Here is a 17,379-nt window from a genome sequence, read left to right as displayed (position 1 = left end):
TACCTTAATCATTGCAGCCCATGCAACAGTTGTGTTAGATAAAAACTATTTAAACTTTACTGCATCTTTGTCATTGCCTGTGTTTGTATGAAACATGATATATCTGTGAGAAAGGGGTAATCTCCGTTTAACCACGACACTCCCTGAGATGTCTTATTCGAGTCCTGCTTACAGGCTGTCACAAATCACCTTTTACAATTTTTTTTTTTTTTTTTTTTAATCACCTTTTACTATTGTGTTTCTGGTGAGGTGCTGCTAGTGAGCCGGTAAGGTAGGGACAACAGTTGCGACTTTTTGTAGGATGGGCGTAGTCACCTACAAACAAAAGTACTGTCATCCTTAAACCAGCAGTCTTGCCTAGAGCAAGAGTCCAAACTACGACACCGCCACCATGACTGTCCGCCCACTGTATTTAGATGTTGGTGGTCCCACAGACTTTAACCTGTCTCAGTTCTGCCAACTCTGCCACGGAATCTCATCTGCCACCACAATGCCATAGGAAAGAGTGGCTGATGGTGGGACTTCAGCCACACTTACCGCTGAGCAGATTTGGATGTGTCATACTGCCAAGCAAAAAGTGGTGGTCCGACCTCCACTTCTGACTTGGTTAATTGGGATGAAAGGGGGTGAAAACTCACCTTTTCTCTCAATTCAACATCAATTTCCAGCTGAACAACACGACTGGACAGAATCCTCTGTCGCTGCTGTCACGGGACGCCAGAGAAAGCACAAATCCCCCCTCATCACTGAACACAAAGGTAGGGAACCTGCATTGGTTGTGTACGATGATGGGGTGGGGGTGTCATTGCACATGGGCAAGGAACCACTGCACATATGTAAATATCACAGTAATATTTTCAAATTACTGTGACATGCACAAGTCGGGGGCACGGGTGAGCCAGACAAGGGTGGTGACACACTGGTACACAACACATATCGAAACACATACACAACTGTCATTATGGCGTCAGTATTCACTGTCAAATGAATGCTGGCACCATAATGACGGTACATTCATACTTATCAACTGTGCCGATGTGTGCACGTTTCAAGACGTGTACCTGTAAAGTTGTGCTTGAGCTGTGTGCGTGAGTTAATACATGTATATGTGTGTGCAATGCGATTGGCTGGGTGAGGTGGAGGGAGGTGTAGTGGGTGATGTGGTGGTGTCAATATGTGTACATGTCGTGATGTGTGTAGTTGTGCTTGTGTAGATGAGTGTGTTGGTTGTGGTTGGGTCGTGTGTGGGTGCAGTGTCACTAGTGTGTGTATGTTTTGCGATGGAGGTATGTGTATGTGTGTTTGCAGCATGTAGGTGTTGTGGTGTAATGGCAATAGATAATGGTGCATATGCAGTGTGTTGTGTGTGATGCAGGGGGAAGCACATGTGAAGGGTAGAGTGTTTGTTTGTGACTTACCTCTTTTCCACGACCAGTGGCATTGTACGATGTCCATTGGGTCCAGCGATGTCATCCCTCCATCTGCAAATCGCTGCCAGTACACAGCCTGTCCAACTGTAACATCTAAATACAGTCGGTGGGTACCTGCCTGCCTGAAGGCTAGGGAAAGCACTCGTCGTGGCAGTCTTCGCCTCAGCTGCAATACATCTAAATATGGTTGACAGAAGACCGTCAACTGGGCGGTCTTCTCGAGTCTGCCACCAACATGGCTTGGTAGTGCGATCGCCAAGATTTAAATCAGGCCAATAATCTCCTTGCTAGCACCCAGGTACAATAGTCTATCGGCCAGGATACATTTTGTGCCATCTGGGGAACTAACTGAAATAAGAAGAGGAGTTGGGCCTTGGTAACATTACTGTACTTAGATTTACCCCTTGAAAATGATAATAGTTGTTTATAATAAAAAAAAAAAAAAGGCCCTTCCCCATAACTCTACAAACCTGTATATGAAAGCATTACTATCAAGGAGCTGCAGGGACCTTGAAGAGAAAGTGAGGGTGGGCACAGAACTAACATCAAAAGAAGGTAAACTCTACAATTCAGGGGCCATGGCACTGGAATGGCAGCTGCTCCAGTTCATGAATCTAGAGCTAGTGTGCTAGGTAACATGGATGGCAGATCACAATTTCCCACTAGATCCACAGAACACAGTGTCAACCACAACAAGCATTTTGGTTTCTGAATAGCAGTTTGAACAAAGTTCTGACTCTGCAGTACCAGAGGCACGACGCAGAGCGAGGGCCTGTAAACACTGGCAATGAGATAGACTGCCACTTTTTGGACTTTGCAATAGGACTAGATGACGTCTAGGTACTCGTTTGTATAAGGGGTATGCAAAGTCAAGTTTGTTTTCAATTAACCCCAGAATCGCGAACAAGTGGGTGGGTAAGTAGGAGCAGGCATGGATGAAAGAAGCATTCTTTTGTAACTGAGGTTGTCTGGGCATGCAGTGTTAATTCATGGTCACACAGCACTTATAAACAGTTGTAGGTCTTTACTGAAGATCAGAACGTTTAAATCCCAATTACTTGTACCTGGCGTTTGTGTTCTTTGTAAAGAGTAGTACTGCATCCTCATACTGCAAACTTAATTTACCCATTCACTCACTCACTCTCAAACTGTCCATTCCAAAGACGGACTTACCAACAGACTATTAAATTATTGGATTCAGATCATTTTGACCCTACTTTGGTGGTGTAATGCTATTTAATAAAAGTCGGTAGGGTGGCATGTCCTAGGTGATGGTGGAGGTGGGAGATCTTTCCTCTCGCTTCGCATCTAGCTCGCATGTGAAGTCATCTTCAGTTGTCACAGCTTCTACAGGGCCAAAGTGCAGGTCCAGAAAACAGGGGACACAGTGTGGGACTCTGCTTGCACTCTGTTGGCACTACGGTCAGTGGAAGCAGCCAGAAACAATGTCCAGGGGAGATGTCTGAGCCCATGCTGCTTGAAGATGTCAGCCAGTGTCTAAGAAGGCAGGCCCCCGGTGCATTGTGAATGAGGCCACGGCACAGACAGGACCCAGCCACAGTCTGGGGGAAAGTGAGACCACCCACCTCACTTGATTCAGCACCCCCCCCCCCTTGTTGCCAACTTTGTCCCAACTGGCAAGGCACCAGACTAGCGGGTGCCAAAATGCAGCCACAACATAGACGCACGGCAGCCATGGTCTGACATCAGAGGTTGCCCAAAGGAGGTAGGCGACAAGTAACCTTGCCAGAAACAATCACAGAGAGGAGCTGCTGTGGCACCAGGGACACCTTTGTGAAGAGTGAGCGAACCCAAATTAGAGATGCGAGTTGCATGCTCACTTCCCTTTCTTCTTCTCAAAACAGGTAAAGGGTCAAGAGGGTGTGGACAATCAGAAGTTGTTGCTGTCGAGGAGAGGAGGGGTGGGACTGCAGCACATGGAGTCATAATTAAAGGGAAAACAAAAGCCCTGCCCCCGCCAATGTGGAGATTCTCACATTCCACCTAAGGTGGAGGCAAAGAAGCACAGGCAGACTCCAGCAGCACTAGACCCACTTGCCATTCTGCGGACTGCTACATGTGAGAACAGTGGGCCCTGGGAGGGATACTTTTTGGAGGATGAGACCAGCAAAGACCAGCACTGCAAATACACAGGCAATCAACTAATCAGGCCTTTGGTGCTGGACGCATGCATAGGCCTAGCGACTTATACCCGGGTCGGACTCACCGGGGATGAGTGCCCCTCAATCATCTGTATGCCAATCAGCAGACCAATTCCGGTACATTAAAGTGTTACCCCAAGCTGTAGACAATCCTTAAACTATCTAGTCTCTAAAGAGTGCCTCCAGTGAAACTGCTTTCACAACTTATGGCAACTGTCCCAGTCCTGATAGCGGCCAAAGTATCTGTTCCAGTGGCTGGGAAGACCCTGCACTGCCCACAGAAGCAGTCTTTAAGATCCACCTCTACATCATAACATGTAGTCGACTGGCAGTTTTCGAACGGATCCTGGTAGATAATGAGAGGACCGTCACTGCATTCATCCCTCTATTGATTCCTACAGTTCATCAGAGTAACTTCACTGCTGCCCCGTCTTGAGGCCGGTCGTCAACCACACCTTCTCTAACATGGTCTCGCACACAAAAAGGGCTCCATCTCGAAGGAGATTTAAGACAAGAACGGACCAGGAAAAGAGAGTCGAAAGTCAGCACAGAGGATGGAGGAGAGACTGAGGATCTCTCTTCACGCAGGCCCACTCAACCCATACCTGAGGTGCCTCTGAGCTGTAAATTTCTAGAGGAACTGTTTGACTAACTCCAAGAGGACATTCAAACACTTCGGGAGGATGTCACCAAGGAGATAAAAGAAGCGAGGTATGACCTGTTGACGTAAGTAAGAGGGTCGCCACATTAGAAAATATCAGAGATGCATGGGAGGAAGAAATGAAATTCTTCTGAAAGGAAGTGTTAGAGCTCCATGCCCAAAGCGTTGACCTACAGAGCCACTTCAATGATCTCCAAAATATGTCCCATAGAGAAAACATAAGAATTAGGGGGTACCACGTGACACTACAAAGGGTAACGTGAGGACTTTGCAGATGCTTTTTTCCCCATAACAAGTTACCTGGCCTCGATCTGGACGACATACAACTGATGGAACACATTGTGTGAGTGGCCCTGCCAGCGCCAGCAGTCTCCCTGCTGATATAATCATGTGTGTTCACTATTTCAAGCAAAACAAGGCCATCACGTCAGCACCATGCTCAACGACCTCAAATACTCAAGGTGCAATGCTCCATCTGTATCAAGATTTTTACCCGACTATCCTGCAGAGGGGGCAGAGACTCCGAATGGTGACTACCTACCCGACGTAGAAAGGCATGCGATATCACCGGGGACATCCATTTGGCTTGATCTTCACCCTGAATGAGAAGCTACACATCATACGCACTGGAGCAGAACCACAAGATTTACTGAATCTACCAGTTCACTATGCTGGATCATATTGGTGATTAGGAAGGCTCAATGATATTTTGAGACAAGAGCTTCTCATTGCAATTATCAAACAAAGAAACATGGCTTCTTGTAAAGGACAAACACTGCAAATTATAAAGTAGAGTAAATGAGCTGGAAGATGCATATAAAGCACATGGCTCAAATAAAACTTGGTGCCAACTTGTATTGATCTGACAACAATTTTAAGCACTGGATATGGACAATTAAGAATTGCCTCCTACATTTGTTCCAATTCTACTAGATAAGGATGAATACAGCGGGCAAACTGCTTGTGTGCGAACTACTGGCTGAGCAACAGAAAGAGACCATACAGCAATTAACCTCAGCAGATGGGGTGGTGATACAGAAGAATGACAACACAGCAAACTCATTTAGACAATTCTATGCCAACTTCTAGACAGCAGATCAGCTCTTGCACCACACACTACAGCCCTTCCTTAATACAATCCCACTGACTTCCCTCACAAGTCAGCAAGCTGTAGCTTTGATTCCAACATCACCTTAGAGGAGGTTAATATGGGAGACTTCTAAGTTCAGTCATGGGAAAGCACCAGGCCCGGATGGCTACATCAAAGCCTTTTATAGGATCTGCTGCACCGTCAATTTAATGCTTTTGCCAATATGGGCTGCTTGGCACAGACTATGCAACAAACCATCATCTTTATAATCCATAAACCAGACAAAGACACCATGCACTGCTCATCATATTGGCACATATCCCTCCTAAATATTGCCACGAAGACCTTCACGGGGATACTTGCCAGCCATTTAGGCCTCATATGCAGGGGCTTGTTGCCCCTGAACAATCCAGCTTCATCTTGGAAAAGGAGTGTAGCAATAACATCAAACGCATACCACATATCCAATCTGCCCCACTCCAATCCTAAACAATCCAATCTGCCCCACTTCATTACAAATCAATCTGCCCCACTCCAATCTGACCCACTTCATTACAAATCAATCTGCCCCACTCCAATCTGACCCACTTCATTACAAATCAATCTGCCCCACTCCAATCTGATCCACTCCAATCTGACCCACTCCAATCCAAAACAATCTACCCCACTCGAATCCAAAACAATCTACCTCACTCGAATCCAAAACAATCTACCTCACTCGAATCTGACCTACTGGAATCCAAAACAATCTACCCCACTTCAATCCAGCCCCACTCCATAACAATCTGGCCTACTCCAACCTGATACACTCGAATCCAAAACAATCTACCCCCCCCCTCCAATCTGCCCCCCTCAAAGCCAAAACAATCTACCCCCTCCAATCTGCTCCACTCAAAGCCAAAACAATCTAGCCCACTCCAATCCTGCGCCCATTCCAACCCACATCACTCCAGTCCAGCCCAGCCCATCCAATCTACTGCATTCCAATACAAATCACAATAATCCAAAACACTCACATCACTCCACAGCAATTCACCTCACTCCAATCCAGTCCACCACAATCCACCCCACTCCAGTCCAAGTCACCCAACTCCAAACCACACCACAGAAATGCAATCCACCCAACTCCAATCCACCCCACTCCAATCCATCCCACCCCCATTCCACTCAAACCCACCTACTCAAAGCCATTCAACCCTATTCCAGTCCAATCCAATCCACATCAATCTAATCATATCCACCGCAACCCAATCCGACGACTCCAATCCATCCACCCCAATCCCTCTGACTCCAATCCAATTCACCTTAAACTACCCCACTCCAATCCACCCCATGCCAAACCACCTTAATAAAACACACACCAATCAAGCCACTCCAATCCAGTCCACCTCACTCCAATCCACCCTACTCAAATCCAGTCCAATCCACCCCACCCAATTCCTGTCAACCCCAATCCACCCCAGCCAATCCACCCCACTCCAATCAATCCCACTGCCATCCAATCCACTCCACCTCACTCTACCCCAATCCAATCCACCCTACACCAGTTCAATCTACCCCACTCCAAATCTAATCTACCCCACTCCAGTCCACCCCAAGCCAATTCACCCCAACCTACCCCAATCCACCTCACTCCAATCCAATCCATCCAACTACAATCCAATCCATACCCACTTCACCTCACTCTACCCCAATCCAATCCACCCCAGCTCAATCCACCCAACTCTAGTCCAGTCCAACCCACCCCACTCCATCCCAATCCAATCCATTTTCACCGTCACCCCATCCACCCTACTTCAATCTATCCTACTGCAATCCAACCCACCGCACTGCCATCCAATCCACCCCACTCTACACTAATCTAGTCCTCCCCATTCTAGTTCAATCCACCCACTCCATTCCAACCCACCCCACTCCAGTCCAGTCCAGTCCACCCCATGCCGCTCCACCCCACCCCTGTCCAATCTAATCCACCCCACTCCAAGCAACCTCACTCCAATCCCCCACCCCAGTCCTATCAATCGAATTCATTCTGATTACCCAATCTAATCTAGTCCACCCCACGCCAATCCACCTCGCCCCATTTCAATCCGCCACACTCCAATCTACCCCATTCTTCCTCAATCCACCCAAATCCATCCCAACCTACTCCAATCCATCGAGCCCACTAGCTCAATCCACTCCCACCTTACTGCACCCTATTCCACCACAATCCATTTCACTCTAAACCACTCCATTCCGTGACACTGCACTCTATGACACTCTGCGACTGAACCACTGACTACTCCCCTACACAACACTATATCCCCCTACTCCAAAAAAATGCCCTGTACAACTCTACTCCTCCATTCCATTCTATGCCAATCCACACCAGAATTTTTTTAGACATGTTGAAAAGCAGCCACACTGGTGTACAACATGGCAAAAACACATTGCCAAGCAAATAACACTTGCATAGCCAAAGCCCACTGGCTTTGCCAATGCTTGTTTTGGGCATATGATTTAGCTCCACGGGCCTGTGGTTGTAGGTCGTTGTATCTGCTTTTCTTCTTACACAAAAGCCTAATAAAAAGATTTAGACCATAAAAAATAGCAATCATTGAACAAATATATCTACTACTATTATTTATATGTGTAATAAAGCTGAAAATAATGTTAATGTTGAGCCTATTGGTTGGTATCACTCTCAATATATGCTGATAAAGGGTGCTATTTCCTCGGTATCTCAGATTCTGATCCAGTGCCAAAATATATTTGCTCAAGTTGTGTGTAGATTCCTTGCTATAAAACATTGTTCAGAAAAAAAGTCAGTGAGGGTATCTAATATTACTTCTGCCAATCCATGCACCCGTTTTTATTGGCTAGGCTGTGTTTGACTACCATATTGGCCCAGTTTGATCTTATGCGCACTTCTAATTCAGAAGTTGAAATATACATTTTATTTAGCAATCACAGTGTTATTTGAATACTTGAAACGTTGCTGCAGTTTAGGCACTGCAAATCTGTAAATGTACCGTTATGCCCTCTGCAACTGAGTTACAGCATAGGTGTACGTGTTCTGCAGAAGGAATGGTAATTCGGAGTTAGACGTGAACAATAAAAACCAACTAACCTCCGCAATTTTGTTTGCATCGTCTCTTCTTGCCCATTCAGGCTCATAAACCTCTTGCAAGCATTCTGTTAGCTTCTTGGAGGCGTCGTGCATGGCTAGTGAGAACAAAAAAACACAATATGCTGTAAGTGAAAAACATTGCCCCTTAAGAGTCAGAGCAGAGGAAACACATAACACCCTCATCAGTTCACTTTCTGGGCCTAGCACTGACTTTGAGTATGCAGAAACTGAGCATTCTCTAGTAGCCCAGTGTTAGGTCTCAGAATTTGCGCTAGTCCTAGAGTTTTTTACTCATGACTTGGCATTATGGCACTCCGTTAGCTTTACTTTTCCTCCATAAATGTGAGGTTTCCAGAACCAACATTCAACCTGCCATGAACAAAAAGTGTAATGACAACCTTAGAAGTTGCATAGGGTTTTGAAACACACACAATCAAACCGCGTCAGTCCATGATTTATGATGGTGCATGCACAGATTGTGCAAATGGAGAGGAACAGAGGAGTGTGAAGGGCAGGCAAGGTCCATGCGGAATTGGAAACAAAAAATTATTTAAGGGCTGTTAAGGTAGGCAAGTAACGACCAGACCTTAACCACTCCCTATGAGCAATCAACGCCTCTGCTCCAGAAGTGATAAGCAGATCTGCACCCAAGCACCACCCAGAGGGAACCAGTAAAGTGCCAAAAAACATTATGGCCTCCCTATAGGCCTCTACTTGCTGCAACGTTGCTGATGGATCTAGAAACTAGAGGTGCCTCAGGACTAGACTTGCAGTCAGCTCAGATGGAGTTCTGGAGCAAGACCAGGTGCACAATGACACCTCCATGTCCTCTTTGGAATCTGAGAGGGATAGGCATGGGCCGATTCCCGCTTGGATTTGTTTTTCTTTTTTTCAGACTTATCAGATGACTTCAACCACAACAATGATCATTCGGGGAACAAGGACGTTCCTTCTGACTGAGTGATAATGGCATGGAGTCTTGTGAAGTTTGGTGACATACAGATTCACCTTGGATTCCCAACGACCACCAAATTTATCTGGGCACAGTCATCACAGTCCTTGGAATTGTGCTCTTTGTTCAGGTACTACAGGCATGCGGGTCTGTCATGGGCATCTTTTTGTCACAGTCCCAACACACCTGAAACATCCTGTCTATTGGGGAAGACATTTTCACTTGCATGCTGGTAAAATATTGCTGAAAATGGTCTAGAAAAGAACAAGGAGTAGCTCTGGATCTTCATCTGAAGGCTTGGAAAGCAAGGAATTGACGTCGGTGCACATGGGGCACTTAGATTCAAATTCACTTGTCACTTTCAGAGCAGAAAAAACATCAGCACAGTGCACCTGCCAGCATGCAGTTGTTCTGGCTTAAAGTTTCCAGTTCCTGTTTGACAACTGGAGAATATTCACATGGAGACGAATCTGCAGATAGAAGTATCGATCAGAAAACAGCGTAAACCACCATAGAATATAATAGACATACTTTGTATTTCGCTTCTTCAATTCCCTCCAATCCATTTTTACCTTCTTGTGGTTGGGTTTGGGGTTTTCAGTTTTTTAAAAGTGATTTTTGGAGAGAAGCTATGTTTAAGAATATTCTTTTTGGGGTGGGTGGGGGGGCGTTATTGGTATGCTAACCAAATATGTTTCATGAATTGGTGAAGGGTTATAAAGTATTATAGCCTATCTATTTGAGCAATCCCTTGCTCCGTTATACCCAATAAAAAGACTTAATACAAAAAAATAGCAATGTAGGAACCTGAAGGAATACTACATGTGGTCTAAAATTAAACTCACTAGATCAAGATTCTAATCATGGGTCCAATAATATGTGGACAGGTTATCAAAGTGAATCAGTAGCACAAAGGGTGCCAGTGCTCATTGTTATAGATCATGGGGAACTCTCGCATTAGAGAAAGGGCAGCAAAATTGTGCATTAAGTACTTTGTAATACACATTCCTTGGGCACTAACTTCGCACCTGTGCAATGTTAGCTGAGCATGCCTTCATGTTCACGAAGGCATGGCTACATGATGGAACATCTTTGCCCATACACGTGTGCAACAGTGCATGCACCAGACTATTAAGGAACGAGGTGTGTGTCACCTTGAGGGCATTATTAGTTTATTAGTATGGCCCTGGTGAGCACTCATTAGAAATACCTGGAGCAGCCCAGAGTTGTGGATCACTGTGGAAAGAACAGCAAGTAAACACCGGATAACAGTGTACCCTTGGAGGTAATTTTACAAATCAGGTAGGTAGCACAACGTTGCATCTGAATGCAGATTCACTAGGTTTGGCCAGCACAGACTATGGCTAGGGCTGTCCACAGCATATGGACCACCTCATCTAGTTAGGCCTGGTTCAGGGTAATCCTTCAGATACAATGATTGTATGACTTCTGTCACAATGTTAATCTGCAGGAGGGCTCCCCAGTATTCCTTTGGGGAAAGAGATGGGCCTCTTCCCCATGGGTGATCTGGCATTGAGCACTGTGTACCACCTTCTGGTGATGCAGTCAACAAGTCTTTCAGAGGCCATGTCTGCGCGTGCCTCTGCATAACACAGTGCAAGTGCATGGGGCCACCTTCCCAGAAGTATAATGGACTAACCATGTTAGAATGAACGAACACTAACGTTCTACTCAAACAATGGGTATTACAAAAAGGGCAACTCAAAGTTATGTGGACCCTATGTAATACTGTTGATCCACAGCAGTAATAAAATAGATACAAATAGCTCTTGAGATTCTGAAGCACTGACAGACCATAGTTCCACATCTAACTTAAAATACAACTAGATTCCATATAGGCAATGGCTAAAACAAGGCTATTTGCTTGTTCAGTAAATAGAAATGTTCTGCTCGGACTTATTTCCTTTCTTGCTCTAGATTAAAACTCTGATATATTGCTTAACAAAATGCTGGTCCATACTACACTACCATTTGGCATGCACTGGAGTAATAGGATGACATTTTGCATTGTTTCTCGAGGCAGCAATGTCACAGTCCACTGATGTTTATACGGTTATACGGCTACTCAACACATTCAATAAACACGTAAGTGGATGAAATGGCGTTAGGAGCCCTATAAGAGAATGTCAAAGAAAGCCTAGCACAATAAAAGCAAGCAGATGTATGCAACACACAGGAATCATACATTGATATGTCTTACTACACACAGAAATGCTTTGTTATGAATTTTAACATACACCGCAATCACACCCTAAACAGCCTATCAAACACAAAAATTGCACATTGATACACCTATTATCACATACAGGAAAGACATTGATACAACATGCATCACACATTGGTACAGACTACATACCACACAGAATCCACTTCTTAAAGTTGCTTATATCACATACAGGAATCCCAGATACATGCTGGGGATAACTTGCAGGTGCCTTCTAGGGTATTGTGCCACCATAAGCTTTGGATGCCCTTACTGGCTTTGAAGCACTCTACAGATGAGATGGTGGATGATAAAGGCAGACCTTACCTTTCACAGACGCTAGATAGGTCCTCAGGTCTTTCTGAAGCTTGCTTCCTTCCGTCTAAGAAAACCAAAAAACGAAGAGAGCAGAAATAATTGTATGTGTTGCACTTGCTTGGCTTGTTTCAAATGCAGCCCAATTTTGCTAATTAAATACACCAGGAGAAACACATTTGAGACAGTGTACCTCTACAACAAAAAAGCTTTGCCCTCAACCAGTTCCTCATTCTAAACTAGTAACACAAAATCAAACACCCAACAACAAAACATACGAAGATGCGGGTGCACATCTGCTGCAATAACACTTAGCTCATCCCCGATTAAAGTGGATGACTTTCCCAATGGAATCATATTCATTATCACATGAGGAGGGTGGAACAGTAGACGAAAAGCACAGCAAGAAAACCAAACATCACAAAACATTAGGAGACGTATTCGTATTAAGTAACCAATAGGTGAAGCTGAGAAATCACATGCCTCACCTTGACACCAGCAAAAGTGAGATGGCATTATTTCGTACCATCGAGTACAACTAAAAACTGGAGCATTTCAAACAGGAGCGGGACAGCGCCAACAATGGTACAACATACTACCAAAGAGGCTGAGATAGAACCGCAGCACAGGTCTTTTACAGCACATTTAATCGTCAGACAATATCTATATTTTTGTGTAAGTAAAGACGATATAAAAAACTCATGTTAAGCCTTTCACAAAGAAAATGCGGAGGAAACTTAAATAAATACACTTTTAGGTTAAATGTGTGAACGGATCCAGATAGTTTCATGTGAAAAGATAGACTGCAACAATATCTTAAACATAGGGCCAGCTTATGAATCTTTTTAGAGGTCACAAATCCTGCTGTTCACTAAATCTATGGTTTTACTACCAGTAAGTTTTTCCATATGCACTAAACCCATTTTAGGAGTTGGTAAAGTTTTACACACACCCAAAATAGACACAGAAATGGTTTACAAATCGCTAATTGGAAGGTGTGAGCTGTGGACGTCTCTTCCCAACAGTGATTCGGTAACCTTAAAAATTCCAATTGCAAACCACTGATAAGTTACCAATTCACAAGTTCGAGTGTTAACTTATTTGCAAAAGGAAAAGGCTCATCTTTGGACCCTTTCTCCTTTGTGAACTGGGGTACATATTTCATGGCTAGTAGGTAGTGATCAGTAGGAAACTTTAAAAAAAATGCAAACATTTAAAAATAAAAATATTTGTGGGAAAAGCAATCACAGGGCTATTGGTCTTAACCCTTGCAAGCCGCCATCCCTGTGATTGTGACCAATCGTAATGAGTCGCAAATTGAGACTTGCCTAAGGAATATTCACTAGGCGTAGCAGTCTGTGAATCTCCCACATCAACTAAACAACTGAAATGGAATCACTGGCTATAAATAACCAAATCCAATATGTCCATGAAGAACCAATAGGCTGAAAGATGAAAGAAAATAACCAGGTGTCAACATTTCACCTATGTGCACAGGGGCGTAACTTCAGGGGGTGTTTGGGGTGTTACACTCCCTAATAAATATATATCCTAGTCTGCAATGCTTACCAAACTGTGGTCTGGGGATCCCTGGGCATCCAGGAAGCTTCCTCAGGGGGTCCACGACTGCTTGGAAAATTAAATAATATTAACAGATTAGGTCCCCAGGCTTCAGTATTGGTTCACTTGGGGGGTCCCCGGATTTCAATAATGATTCAGTGATGTCCCCAGGGTCCAGTACTGATAATGTGGGGATACACAGAAGTCAAAAGGTTGGGAACCACTGTTCTAGTGAATAGTTTGGTACAGGTGCGTTCAATCGGGTATGGTGAGGTATCTGTCGGATTTCACCTGGTATTTATACATACACACATTGCCACAAACACACACACTCTCTCAGCTCTATTTTGAAAGTCCTAAAAAAGGTAATTAATTTACAAAATATTGTATTTCCATTACTTAGTACCCTTACTCAATCCGCACTGCTCTCCCTCTCCACTGCCTCTGAAGCCTCTCTTCAGATTATGCAATTTTGCAAAAGTGACTAAGAATACCATAGGATATTTTTATGATAAACACCCCCTTCTGATAGAGGACACCGTTGGTTTAATCACCCTTCTAATACTGCGTCTGTCAGTGAGTAGAGTTCCCTAAATACAATAGGCTCTCATCTGCACACATACATAAATCCTGCAGGAAGACCTATTTACTTTGTAAAATGCCTTGTCAGCATGAAGAGTAAATAAGGCAGCTGCTTCGTCTTGCCTAACATCTACGTCAATGATATGCAGCACTTTCTTTATCTTGTTACATATGCTTCTCTTCCACTAAGAAACCTGTTCAATTAGGGTGGATCAGAAGCAGTAGCAATCTATCCAGTCTGAGCGCCAGTATTTTAATTTGGGACTCGATTTGTCTTTTCAATGATCTATGTTGATTTATATTATTGAAAGAAAATACCATGCTACTTAATTGCGGCCACTTTGAGTACCCATGTTAGACTTCGGGTTTCAAAGTACCCATGCTTCTGAGATATTCAGCCCCTTTTTAGGGTCAAGCCTGCGAGAGCATGTCCTAGTGCATACATCTCGCTTATGAGACATTAGTGTTAACAAAAAAGGGCTTGGAGCCGGCCCGCTGTTCACAATTTGTTGGCTTGTCAGCACTCTTCTTTCCAGCCTTGTAACTGGTCACTGCAGGCCCAGTATCATTAGCGTTCCTCTTTGGAGCAGGGACCAAGCACTTATTGGTTCAACTTAATCAGTGCCTGACTGCGGCTCCCAACATAACTTAGGTACTATTTTGTTCTTTTTAACTTCTAGTGCCCTGGAAACACACATTTTGCCAGTCACACGCCTGGAAACAGAAGGCGTGACTAGCAAAAACGTGGCCAACAAAGCAAACAAAATTGTAAAGTTTTATTTTTTAAAGATAATTTTCTTTTATTTTGCCAAGTCTTTTTTTTAACTTTGCACTCGTTTTGCTTTTGCTCATGGGCATTGATCTCAAATGATGACGGTTATCTTGTTCAACGTATTGCAAAGTGATATTATTTCTTTGTTATGTGCTATTTCAGAAACGGTTTTAACACAATTGTGCAGTACACCTCAATTCACTCCACCCCACTCAATCCAATCCACCCCACTCAATCCAATCCACCCCAATCCAATCCAATCCGCTCACCTCAATCCAATCCAATCCGCTCACCTCAATCCAATCCACCCCAATCCAATCCAATCCGCTCACCTCAATCCAATCCACCCCAATCCAATCCAATCCGCTCACCTCAATCCAATCAGCTCACCTCAATCCAATCAGCTCACCTCAATCCAATCCACCCCAATCCAATCCACCCCAATCCAATCCAATCCGCTCACCTCAATCCAATCCACCCCAATCCAACCCAATCCACTCACCTCAATCCAATCCACCCCAATCCAATCCGCTCACCTCAATCCAATCCAATCACCTCAATCCAATCCGCTCACCTCAATCCAATCCGCTCACCTCAATCCAATCCAAAACAACCTGCCCCACCCCGCACAAAAACAACCTGCCCCACCCCGCACAAAAACAACCTGCCCCACCCCGCACAAAAACAACCTGCCCCACCCCGCACAAAAACAACCTGCCCCACCCCGCACAAAAACAACCTGCCCCACCCCGCACAAAAACAACCTGCCCCACCCCGCACAAAAACAACCTGCCCCACCCCGCACAAAAACAACCTGCCCCACCCCGCACAAAAACAACCTGCCCCACCCCGCACAAAAACAACCTGCCCCACCCCGCACAAAAACAACCTGCCCCACCCACCCCGCACAAAAACAACCTGCCCCACCCACCCCGCACAAAAACAACCTGCCCCACCCAGGCTCTAATCCAAAACAATTTGCCCCACTCCACTCTAATCCAAAACAGTATGTCACATTCCACCCTAATCCAAAACAATATTCCCCACTCCACCCGAATCCAAAACATCATGCCCCACTCCAAGCTGCCCCACCCCAATCTGCCTCTCACGTCTCATCCAACTAATCCACCAGCTCGAATCTATACAACCTCATTCCAATTCACTGCAATCCAATCCACTCCACTTAATTTCAATCCACATACCCATCCCACTCAAATCCGTTCAATCCACTCCACATTAATCCATTACACTCCATTCCAATCTACCTTAATCCATCTCACTCCAGGTCACTCCACATCATTCCAGTCCAATCCACCTTAATCCACCACACTCAAATCCAATCCACCCCATTCCGGTACAATCCATCTTAATCCACTGCACTCAAATCCAATACACCCCATTACAGTCCCATCCACCTTAATCCACTGCACTCAAATCCAATACACCCCATTCCAGTCCAATCCAATCTAATCTAATCCACCACACTCAAATCCAAATCACCCTGTCCAGTCCAATCCACCTTAATTTACCACACTCAAATCCAATGCACTTTATTCTACCACACTCAAATCCATCAAATCCAATTCACCCCATTCCAGTCCAATCCATCTTAACCCACCTCCATCCAATCTACCACACTCCAATCCAAAACAATCTCCCCCACTTCAATCTGTGTATACTACAATCCAATTCAATCCCCAATCCAGGCTGCCCACACTCCAATCCAAACCAAACCAATCTGCCTCACTCCAATCCAAAACAATCTGCCTCACTTCAGCGGCCCCACTCAAATCCAAAACAATCTGCCCTGCTCCAATCTAATACAATCTGCCCTACTGCAGTCCAAAATAATCTGCCCCACTCCGATCTGCCCCGCTCCTATCCAAAACAAACAATCCGACTCCAGTGTGCCCACTCCAGTCCACAACAAACTGCCCCACTCCAATCTTACCCCACTCCAGTCCAAAGCAATCTGTCCCCACTCCAGTCCAAAGCAATCTGCCCCCACTCCAGTCCAAAGCAATCTGCCCCCACTCCAATCTATAACAATCTGCAGCACTCCATTCTGCCCAGCTCCATTCTGCCCCGGCTCCAATCCAAAACAATCTACCCTTCTCCAATTCCCCTGCTCCAATCCAAAACAATGTACCCCACTTCAATCTACCCCTCTCCAATCTGCCCCGCTCCAAACCAAAACAATCTACCCCTCTCCAATCTGCCCCGCTCCAAATCAAATCAATCTGCCCGCTTCATTCTGCCCCACTACATTCCAAAACAATATGCCCCGCTCCAAGCCAAAACAATCTACTCTTCTCCAATGTGCCCCGCTCCAATCCAAAAGAATCTACCCCACTCCAATCTGCGCCGCTCCAATCCAAAACAATCTGCCCGCTCCATTCTGCCCCGCTCCATTCCAAAACAATCTGCCCTGCTCCAACCCAAAACAATCTGCCCTTCTCCAATCCACCCTGCTTCAATCCAAAACAATCTACCCCACTCCAATATGCCCTGCTCCAAAC

General features: G+C 45.0%; 1 protein-coding gene across 24 annotated transcripts in view; it reads right to left on the bottom strand.

Annotated features, from left to right (window-relative positions):
• The window catches only part of BIN1 (bridging integrator 1), a 504,923-nt gene that overhangs the window by 264,402 nt on the left and 223,142 nt on the right, over positions 1–17,379 (bottom strand). For all 24 annotated transcript variants that reach the window (XM_069224571.1, XM_069224563.1, XM_069224567.1 and 21 more), the window contains exons 3-4: positions 11,959–12,013; positions 8,456–8,550 (exon numbers count right to left, since the gene is read on the bottom strand). In XM_069224571.1, the coding sequence (XP_069080672.1) occupies positions 8,456–8,550; positions 11,959–12,013 (150 nt within the window). The remainder of the gene's footprint in view (positions 1–8,455; positions 8,551–11,958; positions 12,014–17,379) is intronic.

The sequence above is a fragment of the Pleurodeles waltl genome, chromosome 3_1 (genome assembly GCF_031143425.1).
Source record: "Pleurodeles waltl isolate 20211129_DDA chromosome 3_1, aPleWal1.hap1.20221129, whole genome shotgun sequence".
NCBI lineage: Eukaryota > Metazoa > Chordata > Amphibia > Caudata > Salamandridae > Pleurodeles > Pleurodeles waltl.
This window is presented reverse-complemented; position numbering and strand designations above follow the sequence as displayed.